Source organism: Myotis davidii, unplaced genomic scaffold (assembly GCF_000327345.1).
Source record: "Myotis davidii unplaced genomic scaffold, ASM32734v1 scaffold438, whole genome shotgun sequence".
NCBI lineage: Eukaryota > Metazoa > Chordata > Mammalia > Chiroptera > Vespertilionidae > Myotis > Myotis davidii.
In genome coordinates, this window is record NW_006290031.1 from 6110559 (window position 1) to 6125956 (window position 15398).

At 35.5% G+C, this 15398-nt stretch overlaps 1 protein-coding gene across 2 annotated transcripts in view; it reads right to left on the minus strand.

Moving 5' to 3' along the window:
• Positions 1–212: 212 nt before the first annotated feature.
• The window catches only part of ADAD1 (adenosine deaminase domain containing 1), a 24917-nt gene continuing 9731 nt past the window's right edge, over positions 213–15398 (minus strand). The window contains exons 5-11 of one of the 2 annotated variants that reach the window (XM_006762835.1): positions 14856–14981; positions 11157–11280; positions 8970–9107; positions 7818–8047; positions 4592–4829; positions 2450–2582; positions 213–380 (exon numbers count right to left, since the gene is read on the minus strand). In XM_006762835.1, the coding sequence (XP_006762898.1) occupies positions 267–380; positions 2450–2582; positions 4592–4829; positions 7818–8047; positions 8970–9107; positions 11157–11280; positions 14856–14981 (1103 nt within the window). In that variant the 3' untranslated portion in view covers positions 213–266. Of the gene's footprint in view, positions 381–2449; positions 2583–4591; positions 4830–7817; positions 8048–8969; positions 9141–11156; positions 11281–14855; positions 14982–15398 lie in introns of both variants that reach the window. The other variant, XM_006762834.1, reaches the window with a different exon arrangement.

Here is a 15398-nt window from a genome sequence, read left to right on the forward strand (position 1 = left end):
AATGGCTTTATTTATTTTTATGTTTGTAAAAATAAATACAAAATGGCTACAAAATGAATAAGGTAATTATTTTTCTAAAAATTAAAACTTCAAAACCCTAATGCTTCAATGTACTTTGACATGAATATTTACAAATTTTCATTTATCTCTAGACACTGCTATTGTAAGATTCTGATTTTGAAAGCTGAACCAATATATTTTTAATTTACTAGTCAAAACACACCAAAAAAAGAAAAGATTTTTAATGTGACAATGGATTGCCTAATTCACATACTAAATTGCTCTATACAGGGAGATTTCACAATCCAGGAGCCATAGCCATGCTGCTGTAAGTAGGATTTCAACAAAGTTTTAGCTTCTTGATAGGATCCAGACAAACACTATAGGAAGAAAAAAAATTGAATTATAGAACATAGGCAGAATTTGGCTTATGAAAAATTAGTATCCCTAATTTTGTCTCTTCAATTTGACATTTTAAAAATTAAAATATTTAATTACTGCCCAGTCAGTGTGGCTCAGTGGTTAAACATTGACCCAAATGACTTTTAAAGCTAAGTTTTAAATTTAATCTAAAATAATTTTTTTAAAAAATTTTATTTGTGGATCGTGCTTTTGGCTGTCATATCTAAGAAAATTTTCCCTAATCTAAGAATATAAATATTTTCTCATGTTTTCCTTGGAAGTTTCATAGTTTTCGCTTTTTTAGATTTATGATCAATTTTGAGGTTCTTTTTTTTTTTTTGCATGACTAGTATAAATCTAAATTAATTTTTTTTTTATTTTACTCATGGATATTCCGTTGTTCCAGTACCATTTGTCGAAAAACTATTCTTTCTCCCATTAAATTACTTTAGCACCTTTGTACAAAATCAACTGACTATAAGTATGTGGGTTTACTCTATTTCATTGATCTATCTGTCTCTATCATTATATCAATACATTGTCTTGATTACTGTGCCTTTTGATAGATTTTGTAATGAGGTAGGATAAGTCTACCAATTTTATTCTTTTTAAAAACTGTTTTAGTTCTTCTATATCCTTTGGATTTACTCATCAATTTAAGAACCAGCTTGCCAATTTCTATACAAAAGTTTGCTGCATTTTTTAAGGAGTTCGCATTGAATGAATAGATTAATTTGGACAGAACTGACACCCTAACAATAATGAGTTTTCCAATCCATAAATGGTATATCTCTCCATTCATTTAGGTCACTAATCATCCAAGAGGTGCAAACCAAAACAACAATGAGGTACCACCTCACACCTGTCAGAATGGCTATCATCAATAAATCAACAAACTACAAGTGCTGGAGAAGCTACAGAGAAAAAGAAACCCTCCTTCACTGCTGGTGGGAATGCAGATTGGTTCAGCCACTGTAGAAAACAGTATGGAGTTTCCTCAAAAAATTAAAAATGGAACTGCCATTTGACCCAGTAATACCACTTCTAGGAATATATCCCAAGAAACCAGAAACACCAATCAGAAAGGATATATGCACCCCTTTGTTCATAGCAGCACAATTTACAATACCCAAGATCTGGAAACAGCCTAAATGCCCAGCGCAGATGAGTGGATAGAAAACTGTGGTACATCTACACAATGGAATACTATGCTGCTGTAAAAAAGAAAGAACTCTTACTATCCACAACAGCATGGATGGACATGGAGAGTATTATATTAAGTGAAATAAGCCATTAGGAGAAAGATAAATATAACATCATCTCACTCATTTGTGAGATATAATGAACAACATAAACTGATGAACAAAAATAGATCCTGAGACATAGAAGCATCAAACAGTCAAACCTCAGAGGGTAGGCAAAGGAGCAAGGGGGTAGGAGATCAATCAAAGGACTTGTATGCATGCATATAAGCATAACCCATGGACACAGACAGTAGGGGTGTGAGGAGGTGGGAATGGCCAGGGAGAGGTTAATGGGGAAAAAAGGAGACATAGTAATACTTGAAACAATAAAGAATTTAAAAAAAAAAAAGAAAGAAAAAGGTTATCTACATCACTTACTTACTCAGGCCCAAATCACCTGCTGAAATTAAAGCTATTTCACAAAATTAAGACAGAAAAATTAATTTGTTTATCTATCATAATGTGTTAATTTAGAATAATTAACTTCTCTAGTTAGCACAGTTAATATCACGTACAGAAGAAGCTTTGTTCTCATTTTGTTTCTCTGGGCATGACAGCAGGTTTGGGCAATGTCAAAGTACACATTATATGAAGCACATACCCCATGGCTACTTTAAGTGACAACACTTATTTACATTTCCAGTTTCTGGCATGTTTATTTAAAAATTAAGTTTATCACTACATGGCACTATCCTATATTCAGGAACTAGTCAACCAATTTTTGCTACATATCATAAAGTTACTACCTTATTTTTGTCTTAAATTATATTCCTATGATCAATTGCATTCCTTTAAGGACTTACCTTAGCTGCATGATATGTACTAGCTTCAAGTACATCCTCTTTCTTAGCTTCACCAGCAAGCAGGTTAAATCGACTTAGCATTGCAGCCTTACACAGCCGACTTGCCATGGACACACCACTTTTAAATGGAGAACTGTGAAAGAAATGAAGCAGTCACTAATAATTATTCAACAATTTATGCAGAGCAACTGTAGGGATTAAAATCAACATAGAATAGACAGGTATTTACCTCAATTTATGTGCAATACATATAGTGAAATTTTTTACATAAAATATTTTTAATATAATTACCGTCTGAAGTTCATTTCTTTAATGAAATTACATTTTAAGTTATTATAGTGTCAAATTAAAATTAAAGTAGAAGATGGATACTTGGTAAAATTTTTATTGCTTAAAGTAAAATTAACCTATGGTGATTCAAATTAAAATAGTGGTTCTACTAAGAACTGTCCAGAAGGGGGCAGAGAAATATTTTCTGAGATAAAAATGTCCTGCATTTTGACTAGGGTGGTGGTTACACAAGTATATATATATATATATATGTCAAAATTCATGAAACTGTCAGTGCATTTCACTGTATGTCAACTTTGACTCACTAAAAAAGTAAAATATATACACCAACCTCCTGATCCTCCATGTATATGGGCATGTATGCACATGTAGATATATTTTTTCTATGTTTTTATATATCATGAACATTTTTGCTATTGAAACTCCTTCCCTTCATTATATCTTCTCATTACTTGGCTCTTGTGACAGATTATAAAAATTGCCCAAATCCTTCGTTTCTCCATCTCCATGCTTTTAACAATATCATTTTCAGACTGACCCTTCAAAAAGTGGTGTTTGATTTCCCCTCCCCTTGAATCTGGCCTAGCTTTGTGACTTGTTTTGGCAAACAGAATAGATCATGTGTCACTTCTAAGCTGGTGCTTCAGGAGGCTTTGAGTTCTCATTCTCTAGGGATTCCTTCCTCTACCATGTGAACCAGCTGGGACTGGTCTCCTAGAGGCTGAGAGAACACAAGGACCAAGTGGACCTTCAGTTAACCTAGAGCTGACCCTACATGCTTGGAGAAGCCCAACCAAATCAACTCAGTTGACCTAAGGACTTGTGAGCAGTAATAAGTGGTTGTTTTTAAGCCCGTAAGTGTTGAGGTAGTTTAAATGCAACAACAGTTAACATACACTCATGTGTTTGAAAACTACTGACCTCTCTATATGAATTTTCCACCATGATTTTCATTCTGGTAGTTTTCAGGTGATTCTCTTGGGCTTTTCAGGTATAAAATGATACCATATGTAAAGATAGTAATTTTACCTCCTCCTTTCAAGTATTTTATATCTCATTTTTTTCTCTTATCCAAATTCATTGCGTTTACTGTTAAATAACAGTAAACTATCATTTTTGTCTAGATGTTAGTGAAAATGCCTCTGAAATTTCAATTATGATGATCCTTTTGGATTAATAAAGATACATTTGATCCTTAACAAAAATATCTATTCCTGCTTTGAGTATTGTTATCTAGAATAGTTGTAGAACTATATTATATGCCTCCTTAGAATTTATAGAGACGTGATATTTTTCCCTAGATCAATTAATCTGACAAAATACATTAAGAAGAGTTTCTAGCATGGTGTTATTTTTATTATTACTATCCACACATTCCTAGAAAAAATACCAATTGATATTGTTATATAAAATACATTATTGTTTTAATGTATTGCTTGATTCTGCTTCCTAATATTTTATTTAAGCAATTTTGCTTGGATATAAAAGTGAACTTGGTCTGTAACTTTTGGAAGGAGGAGCAGAAATCTTCTATCATATTTAAGTATCAATGATACATTTGACTAATAAAAGCATTTGGATGGTTTCCATCTTTTTAGATAATATTGGAAATTTCTGCTTTCTAAAGGTTTATAAAATTCCTCTGAACCATCTCAGAATGGTGCTTCTTTGAAGAAGAGTTAGGGCACCTTCTTAATAACTTTCACATAAAAATAATCTATTTAGGTTTTTCCCTCTTTTGTACCAGTTTTAGAAATATTTTTTTCTAGAAATGTATACATTTCAAACTTGTATTAAAATGTATTCTTTTGCAAAAGTAATGTGGTTTTTGAGGAAATGAATTATGCTAACCTTTCAGTGATCTTCCCACTTTGGCCATCCACAATCTCTAGTGAAATGTCTCCTTGTGCCCAGTTCAGACTCAAGGACCTATAGTCCACGTCAGTTTGAAGCAGAAATGCAGAGGGCACTAAGCTAATGTGAGGTCGGTTAACCAAGTAAAACATGGGAAGTTTTGAAGTGAGTGCATCGTCAACACGTTGTTTGATAGCAATTTCTAAGCCTCTAGTATCACTGCAATTCCCATCACCTAGAAAGCAAAAACAGAACAAACACTATCAACATCAGAGATTACACACACCAAAAAAACACACAGAAAAATGACTGGAAAGAGTCTAACGTCCATTTCCTTATCCTTCATCCTGCAACCTTCCCTCTCTCACTTCTACCCTTTGGCAGCTAATTCTGTAGCTGGGCAAGGTAAGGACAGTCAGAATCTCCATTCAAAAAAGAACTTTCTATGAAAAGTAACAGATTCAAATTCCAGTGAATGACAGCACAGAGTCAGAGCTGACCCAGAAGGAAACTGATACTTTTTACAGGTTTTGCAAATAGAATTAGCTCCTTCGGTCTTGCTTTCTCAGACTCCAGCATGAAATCAGTACTTACTGCAGCAGGTAAACACGGCTGAGAAAAAGCTGGTGAAAGGGCAGGGCAGTATTTTTCCACATCTAAAGGCCACAAATTACAAGTGCTCCAGTACCACAATGTTCTGGTTTCACAACACATTTTTTAAAGACTGTTTCTGATTAAAATTGTGGGCAATACCAAAAACTTAAGAGTTCTCAGTTAAAATAAATGTTGAAGAGAACTCAAAAAGATACAATGGGCTGCATCAAACTTAATATAGAAGTTAGGGAACAGTCATTTCATTCCTATTTAAAAATTAGTAATTCTACAGCAGATCTCTTTTGTCTTAGAGCGTTAGAGGTTGTTACAACAAGATAATCTTTATATCAGCACTTCTCAACCTGTGGGTCATGAACCCACTGACAGTCGAACGACCCTTTCACAGGGGTCGCCTAAGACCATCCTGAATATTAGATATTTACATTACGATTCATAACTGTAGCAACATTACAGTTATGAAGTAGCAACAAAAATAATTTTATGGTTGGGTCACAATATGAGGAACTCTATTTATTTAAAGGGCCTGAAGGTTGAGAATCACTGCTTTATATAATACCACTAGATATATTTCACAAATAAAGTTTTGTGTCCATATCATTAGAGATGTTGAGTTAGACACTGGATTCACATTCATTAGGACTATTTGAGAAATGTAAATGAGTTAAAAAGAACACAAGTTGTTTCTGACACCTTTTTTCTAAGCACTCCTTTGAATGTTCCAAATCAAGAGATACTGATGCCCTGGCTGGTTTGGCTCAGTGCATAGAGGCTCAGCCTGCGGACTGAAGGGTCCTGGGTTTGCTTCTGGTCAAGGGCACATGCCTGGGTTGTGGGCTTGAATCTCAATAGGAGGCGTGCCGGAGGTAACCAATTAATGATTTTCTCTCATCATTGATGGTTCTATCTCTCTCTCCCCTCTCCGTTTCTCTCTGAAATCAATAAAAATATTTTTTTAAAAATTAAAAATAAAAGATACTAAAAAATGAAGGCTAGTTAAAGATATACTTAGACACAAAAAGAAACTGGGAAGACATAACGTTTGTGGAATAGTCATTGTGTCAATAGTGAATAGAAAACAAAAATTCAAAAGAAAATATTACATATTATTACATACTGTCCTGCAGACTAAATGTGTCACCACAAAATTCATAGGCTGAAACCTAAATCCCAATATGATAGTATTTGGAAGTAGAACCTTAGCAAGGTGATTAGATCATAAGGATTCCAATAATCAAATCAATGTTTTGGAATATGAGAAAGCAAAAAACAATCAGAAGAACAAAAAGAAAAATATATAAAGATTTGAGTAAGGAGCCTCTGGGACAACTTCAAGCATACTAACATTCGCATCACGGGGATACCAGAAGGAGAATAAAGAGAGCAAGATATTGAAAACCTATTTGAAAAAATAATGACAGAAAACTTCCCCTACCTGGTGAAAGAAATAGACTTATAAGTTCAGGAAGCACAGAGAGTCCCAAAAAAGGAGGAACCCAAGGAAGCCCACACCAAGACACATCATAATGAAAATGCCAAGGGTTAAAGACAAAAAGAGAACCGTAAAAGCAGCAAGAAAAGCAGTTAGTAACCTACAAGGGAGTACCCATACAACTGTCAGAAATTTTGCAGACCAGAAGAGAGTGGCAAGAAACATTCAAAGTTATGAATAGCAAGGATCTACAACCAAGATTATTCTACCCAGCAAAGCTATCATTTAGAATTGAAGGTCAAATGAAGAGCTTCTTAGATAAGAAAAACGTTAAAGGAGTTCCATCACCACCAAACCAATATTAGATGAAATGTTGAATGGCAAGAATACCCTACATACATATTCAACTGAAGAAACATTCCCTACAAGAGAAGTTCCTAAAGAAAAGGGTATAAAATATGCAGAACTATAAAAAAATTAACAGAAATAGCACCAATTAAAAACAAAGATATTACCAAGGTGGCTATCCAAAGCTTACATATCTAATTGTTACCAAAGTTTAACAGTAAGCAAAAAATAGCCAAATAATGACAGTATTTAACCTAAATCATGGAAACAAATAAGACTCTATGAAAACTATAGAAATGAGGCCCAAAATTGTTTGTCACTGAAATAATGTCTGGAAAACCATTCAAATATAAATACAGCATTCTGTAATATCCCCCACCAAAGAAAAATTGTGTTCTACTTACTTCCTATGCAGAGGATCAAGATCATAACCAAATACACAAAAAAAGCAAAAGGGTAGGAAAGAACTAAAATGGGCACCTAATGAATTTCTTATTTCAGGGATAACTAAATGTAAGCTATTAGATTTGAGAAGTTCAAGGAAACAGCTTCCAAAAGAAAGGGGAAGATTGAGTACTGTGCAAACTAAAGTAAAGTTCAAGACAGAATACATCTAACTGGCTAACTTAAAATATTAAATATTAGCCTCTGATAAGGTGACAAAAGTCACTTGTGTGACTCCAAGTTACCATGAAATGAAAAGCTTAACAAAACAGTGGATCTGGTTTTTCCCCCCTTAAATATAACATCACATATGGACAACCTGATTTTATACTGATAAATACAGTGGATTTCCTTGTAAAAGCACCAGGAGGTACTGAGTCCACTCACCAACAACTATGCCGCTGATATAAACTGGCTGTATGAAGTGACTCAGCAGTGCCCCCTGTACACCAAGCACTTCCCATTTCATCAGTTTGTCACTTGAGGACATACTGCTTACTCTATTGGCAACATCTGCAGGACAGTAGACAGTCAGATAAATTTTGCCTTCAACAGCAACATGGAGACTCAGTTCTTCATTGGCTTCAAATGCAGATATTGAATGTGGATTAAGACGCCTGAAGAAAGAAAATTTCTTCCTTTAAAAAAACAAAGCTGACAAAATAAAAGTTACATGTACCTAAGAATTGTTCTTGAACATGTTTAACTGGCCAGTGTACATTTAATTCCAATAACAGATGCAAACCAAAAGCAAGGTAGGAATGGAGTGACCTGGTTCCAAACAGAAAATAGCCACATTTAGATATTCCAACAAAGATAAATTTCATATTATTGTCATTCTTTGTATCTTAAAATCAAAGGAAAACTTAATATTTTTGTCCTTACCATAGTTTCTGAGTTATTTTTTTCTGTATGAAATTTTTCTAAAACTACAAAATAAAGGAATTAAAAAAAGAAAACTATTTTTATTCAATCTCCAATACAACGTTAAAAAAATAAAATCTAAAATTATTTTTCTTTAAGTTTCTCTCCAGGAACACTCATTGCCCTTCTTTTCAAAAATGTTAGTAAAAGAATTTTTAAGATGGTCGACTTCAAGAGAATTTTACTTTCTTTGTGTTTCTCTGTATTGTTTAATTTTCATGCAAGGCTACCCATTCATCCAGATAATGAAGTTTTGGCCATACACTCACCAGGAAAACAAAATGCATTCATTAACTCCTGTATTAGTATGTGAAGAGTGCATAAATCCATAGTTTTCTAAAGTTTATGAATTCTTCCAACTAGAAAGGAGAAGATTTTCAATAGCACAGAAAAGCAGGTGCTGAAGTACATCCGTATTTAATTAGTAGTAATAGATCAGATTGAGTGGAAGGGGGGGGAGACAGAATTTGTGGCCTCTTGCAGTCTACAAATAACACATCAAAGCTGGAGGGAACTATGTAAGATACAATTTTACTTGTGCTACTGCTGAAGGGATTCAGAATACTTGACATGGCCATCCCAATTGCTTTTCAAAACGACTTCTGTAATACTTACAACTGTGACTTAATCTGGGCTGACCCTTTAGGCAATTGGTTCATATAGAGGTAAACATTGATATTCTGTTTGACAGTGAGTAAATTCGAAGCTGGTTCTGTACAAAAAATTGATTTTTCCATCATAGCAGGATTTTTGCTATAGAAGAGTAAAAGTTGTCTATAAAAGTACCTAAAAAAAATGAGTTACAACTTTATCAAGTTATACAATTTAAAAGTAATTATCTTTTTTAAAATATATTTTATTGATTTTTTTTACAGAGAGGAAGGGAGAGAGAGAGTTAGAAACATCGATGAGCGAGAGACATCCATCAGCTGCCTCCTGCACATCTCCCACTGGGGATGTGCCCGCAACCCAGGTACATGCCCTTGACCGGAATCGAACCTGGGACCCTTCAGTCCACAGACCGACGCTCTATCCACTGAGCCAAACCGGTTTCGGCAAAAGTAATTATCTTAATGAGCATCATATTCCTATGTGTCATGAGCACATAGGAATATGTTATGTATGTTAACATTTTTTAAATTGATAATAACTCCTAAAATAATCTTAACCTTATTTAATGAAGAATCAGTCCCTTGAGAAGTCCTCAACTGGTGCCCAGTCTGCCCCATGACCTGCCTTAAAGCAAAATTCTTCCTTGACTACCACTCTACTCTCACATTTGAGTCCTCAGCTATCATATCCTGCAAAAGACCTATTTTCCTATCAATTCCTCCTTCCTTTCTCAGATTTTGAAGACAAACACACAAAAGCATAGGTGTGTTTTTACAACTAATTAATACAATGAAGACCACAGTTGTATTAAGAAGTGAAGCAGATCTCCTAAAAGATACTACTAATTAAATCAGGGGCAAACACTATTCTGCTTATTAAAAATGATTTTAATCCTATTATGTAAATGCTAGAAAAATTATGTAAATGATAGTAAAATTAAGCATCAGTACATAACAATGCCAACCATGGAAAGAAATGAACCCAGAAGAGGCATCTTTAAAGAGGTCAAATAATACGAATAGCACTAAGGGGATGGGAGGACAATGTGCTGCATTGCTTTAATGGAGTCCCCCCAAACTTTCCTTTTAAGATTATAGGATTCCTTCCTTATAATCAGAGATACATACTTAAGTGTTTCAGATAAAGTCATATAGTTAAATTTGTTTAAAAAAATGAAAAGAAAAGAAAAAGAAAACACTCCACTCCTAGCCGGTCTGGCTAAGTGGACAGAATGTCAGCCCTCGGACTAAAGGGTCCTGAGTTCAATACCGATCAAGGGCAGGTACTTTGGTTGTAGGCTCAATCCCTGCCCCTGGTTGGGGCTCTTTCAGGAGGCAACCAATCCATGTGACTCTCTCACATTGATGTTTCTCTCTCTATCTTCCCCGCCCTTCCATTCTCTCTAAAAATCAATGGAAAAATATTCTCTGGTGAGTATTAACAACAAGAAAACACTCTAGCACTTCATTATCCTATTCTCACTTATGAGTATGTGAAAAATTTCCATTAAAATGTTATATGTAAAGTAAGTTTAATGGGATAAGCAAACCAAAAGTTGGTGGTTACTGTGGGAGTAACACTTACTTTCCACTTCTTCTGTTTCATAAGGGATTTCCAATCATTAACATTCCTGGCTTCTCCCTCCTGCCTGCTATCAATTCCCTTGTAAGGAATGGAGTGACTGATGAGTTTGGAGAAAGAAACTAGGCATAATCCTCTCATCCCCTTTCTCTCTTTCTCTTTGAGATCTGCCTGTCTAAAGATGCCCTTATATACACTCTGTTACATGGTAAATTTGCACAGCCCTCATGAATGGAAACCCATCCATTTCTGGTGCTACTTTGGATAAGTATGACTAATTCAGGGGTGAAATACTGCCAATCCTACTTGGCCTAGATTTAAGCAATACTCTCCAATTACTTTCATTGGTAATAAAGATGATATTTTTATCCTTTAAAAGGTTGTAGGACTCTTAATACTGGAATCATAAGGTCTTGATAATAAAGCTACAACACAGTTACTATGACAAGGTTTCCAAAAGTGTCATGGAAATAATCAGATCATTGGATAAATAAGAGACTGTCACATCCTTGGCTCAAATATCAGTCAAATTCCATTTGTAAATAAAGACATATTCACATGGATTGAGAGCATTAGTATTTGACAGCATTTACTGTGTCTGTTACCTACCTAAGGAGAGACCGTCTTGCCGTAACAACAGCATGCGTGTCATGCAACACTCTTCCATCCGGCTTAATGCACTGGCTGTAGTTATACTCGCCTGTGCCAAGAGCCACGACTTCGTACCGTCCAGCTAGAGGGGAGCAGGTACAGCAGCAGGTTATTCTGACCTCCCTCTTCCCTAGGTTCAAAATCTAGCTTACTATTTTAAAATTAGTAAAATATACTGACCAAAAAAATGGAAAAATAATTCTACAATTTCAAATACAAGTTTGAGTCTTCTAACAAGCAAAAATTTAACAATACTTCAATAGCTCAATTAAAACGGCATATTTTATATTATGATTTTTCATCTCAATTTTTACCAAGAGCACCAGAATCACCAGATATTCTTGGTTTTCCAATATGCACCTATACTTCATCTAGATTTATTGAGCTTGCTAAGAGACTTCATTTGCCCTTCTATTACCATCTTAAGCAGATTGTAGATAGTGCCTTTAACATTTTTTTAATCTACTCAAACTCTCTACAAACCAATTTCTAGTTTATTTCTTTGCTCTACTGAAATGTTTTTTGGGTTTTTTTTTTGTGTGTGTGTGTGTTTTTAAGAAACAAGCACCTATGCTCTTTCCAGTAGTTTTGTTCCATTTACTTTTGCTACATCCTGTTTGAGATTCTCTTGACACCATGCTCAGAAAAGACACTGTTCTTTTTTCCTTTCACACCTAACCATGGGGTCTTTCTATATAGCCTGATCACTAGTTCATTGCTCTTTTTCTCTAAATATTCTCCTCTGAATATCCTGCTCATTCTGTCTTTTAGTTCAGTGTTGATGCTTTCAGAAAATCTCTCCTCTTAGTCTTCCAAACAAAGTTCAGTTTCCCATTTGCAACTACCTGAAGGACTTCCATTAAATTAAAAAAAAATTATTGCAGTCCTAACCAGTACTAACAAGTACTGAAGTTAGGCGCTGGGAATAAATAACTCAGCCAGACACCCTCATGAAACTTCTAATAGGAAACAGAAAAAAAGACTAAACAAACCACAAATTGTGACAATGGCCTTGGAGGAAACAAGCATGGGACTGATGTAAAGAATAAGAGGGAAATATCATCTCTTGCAGGCCAGCTGCAGAATCCCTCTCTCTGAAAAGGAAATGTAAATTTCAGGATGAGGAATAAGCAGCATGGGGGTGAGGTAAAGAGTTATTTAGGCCAGAAATAGTTCATGTAGACCCTGGGCTGAGAGAGACAGTATGGACGTTTTGGTAGAGGGTAGTGAAGGGCAGGGCATATGATAATGTCAGAAAAAAAGGCATCAAAAACCATGTTAAGGAGTTTATGGGTTTCACTAAAAAGCTATGGCAAATCTACTTAAGGCAGCAAACACAACAGTGGGTCACAGCCTCTGTGTGGGGATTTCACATGTAGGGTCCAAGAAACTAAATTAAGGGAGGTCTGTTACAGTAATCTAGGTAAAAGATAACTTAAATCTCAAATGATGGGGGTTAAATGGAAAAGAATTATCAGATCTGAGGTATAGTTTGGGGATATAATCAAAAGGACTTAGAGATCAATTTTAGGGTGTTAGGAAAGTGGATAAAGAATAGATGACTTTGATTTTGTCTGGCTCAGCAACTGGGCGAATGCCATTTACCAAGATGGAGAATGTTAGAGGAGGGGTAGGAGTGGACAGTGCAGCTGCTCCATGCAGTAAGGGGTGGGAGGTGGTAAAAAGGGAAGTTATGGGATGGTGATGTAACTTCTGTCTTATAAAGGGCAATAGTGTGGCCAAGAATTCAGCTTTTTTTCTCAGCTCTGTAATTCGACCCAAAATGTTTCATGCAGATACTAAAACTTGAGGATGCAGAAAAAAGAAGGGATACCTTAAAATGGCATTCATCAAGATGGGAGGAGAATGGAAACAGAATTTAAGGGGAGGGATTAGTCTTTAGAAGAAGAGATCCCTCCTCCACTCTAACAGTAGAGAAAAGGTGGATACAAGAGGAGGAAAGTACACAGATATGGTGGCAGAGGACAGAATAAAGTCTGGATTTGATAGTTTCTTACAGACCCAATTAAAAACCATGAGGCAAGTCCAGTAGGTGACAGTAAGAATGGAAGAGAGGTTGTGGGATATTTGAGAACACAGGAAAAGTATGAAATTGCCATCACAGGGATTGTGTGACCAAGTCCGCTGCAGATGGGCTGGCTGGGAAGTGAGAAACACCCATTTGAGGTTTCTAATAATATATTCAAGTATGTATTGATTGTGTGAGTTATTCTAAAGCCAGATTTTCTTCTCTCCCACTCTCTTCTTCGCACAACTTCACATCAGCTTCCCTGTGTATATGAAAACACCGTTCTCCCATGAAAACTTCAAATAATTTTGTAAAGTATTTTTTCTCTTCATGTTCATGTCTATCTCAACTCTAATGTAGGTACACCATCACAACCATCTTAGCTGTGATTTCCTAATTCAGATTCGATCCTTGTAATGTTTTTTAAGAATTGTGTTGACTATTATTACTTAAATATCAATTATCTTAATCATCACAAATGCAATTTATAAAAATTTTACTAAACACTAAGTACTAGGCTAATACTTTATTTACATTATCATATCTAATCCTAACAACTCAAGTAAAAGTTATGATTTCTATTTTTAAGAAATGAGAAGAAATTGAAGCAGAGAGATATTAAGTATATAACTTGCCCAAAGTCAGTGAAGTACCAGAGCTGAGTTTGACACTAATGTTCCCAACAACTGGGATACATTTATCAATCCCTGTTCAAAAATATTTCTCCCAGTTTACTTTCAACCTCATTAAATCCAACTTTTAAGCCACTTGATAATCTTGTAACATCTTACCAACTTAACTATTTTGTATCATGCCTCATTCATATTCTTCTGCACTTGCAACAAACTTCCCTGTCACTGTCCCATGCATAGTGTTTCACTGCTGTTCTCTTCCCTCCTGTCTGTGTGTGTGTCAGTCTCTCTATCTCTAAAGATGTCTTCCTTTCTTCTATTTATCCAAACCTATTAATCCTTAAAGATCCAGCTTAAGTCTCCCCTGCTCCCAAATATTTTAACCCAACCAGTTCTTTTCTATCTATGAATTCTCATGCATTTTTGGATTATAGAAAACAGTTTTTAACTTTTATCATCTTGGACTTAATAGAAACCAAATCTCAAGTTGTTTTATATCATCTTTAATATCTTATTCAGATTATAGGATTCAAACGCTTTTAATTAATGATCAATTTATAGCATTAGAGTAAATAAAAGATAAAATGTAGTTGGAAACACACATAATATCCACAAGAAAAACCAGAGGATTCATGGTTTTTCATATTTTAAACTTTTCCGACTTGATAATGAAAAAAGTATGTTGATTTTTACGGAGCCCTTTTCAATGTTTGTGATAATGGGAGTTATATTTCAGGTTATTAAATTGTGGAGTTATTATTCAAAATTCTGGCATTTAACCATTCTGTAGTTGTCTTTTGGTTACTGGTCAGTATACTTTATGTCTACCTTTAAGAACCTTTGTGTTTAATAACCCACACCTACTAGAAAAGGCCACTTCAAATCAATAAACACCATTGTCAATAGGAGCGAAGATAATTAAAATATTACAACAGTATAGTTCAGATCATTAATAGTTTTTCTACACACCAACACATCCCAAATATTTGGACTTACCTCTTTCGATTACAAAGGCAGCCAATGAATTGCTACATTTCACATATTCTGAATGACTAGAAATTAGCTGATTAAATGTTTCTTTAACAATATGAGAAATCTTTGCATACTGCATGTGTCTCCTTTCTAGAAAAACAAATCAAATGCAGTATGAATTTAAACAACATCGTGCTTTCTCCGAGAGACTTCTATCATCCCATTATAATCTCACTAGAGGCCCAGTGCACAAAAATTTGTACACTCAGCCTGGCCTGTGCCCTCTCGCACTCTAGGACCCCTTGGGGGATGACCACCTGCTCCTGGGGGACTGGGCCTAAGATGGCAGTGAGACATCCCTCTGGCAGCCCAGCAGCCCTCAAGGGATGTCCACTTGCCAGCGGGGAGCAGGCCTAAGCTGTAGTCAGACATCCTCAGCGCTGCTGAGGAGGCGGGAGAGGCTCCCACCACCACCGCTGTGCTGGCAGCCGTCAGCCTGGCTTGTGGCTGAGCAGAGCTCCCCTGGGAGCGCACTGACCACCAGGGTGGCAGCTCCTGCATTGAGCG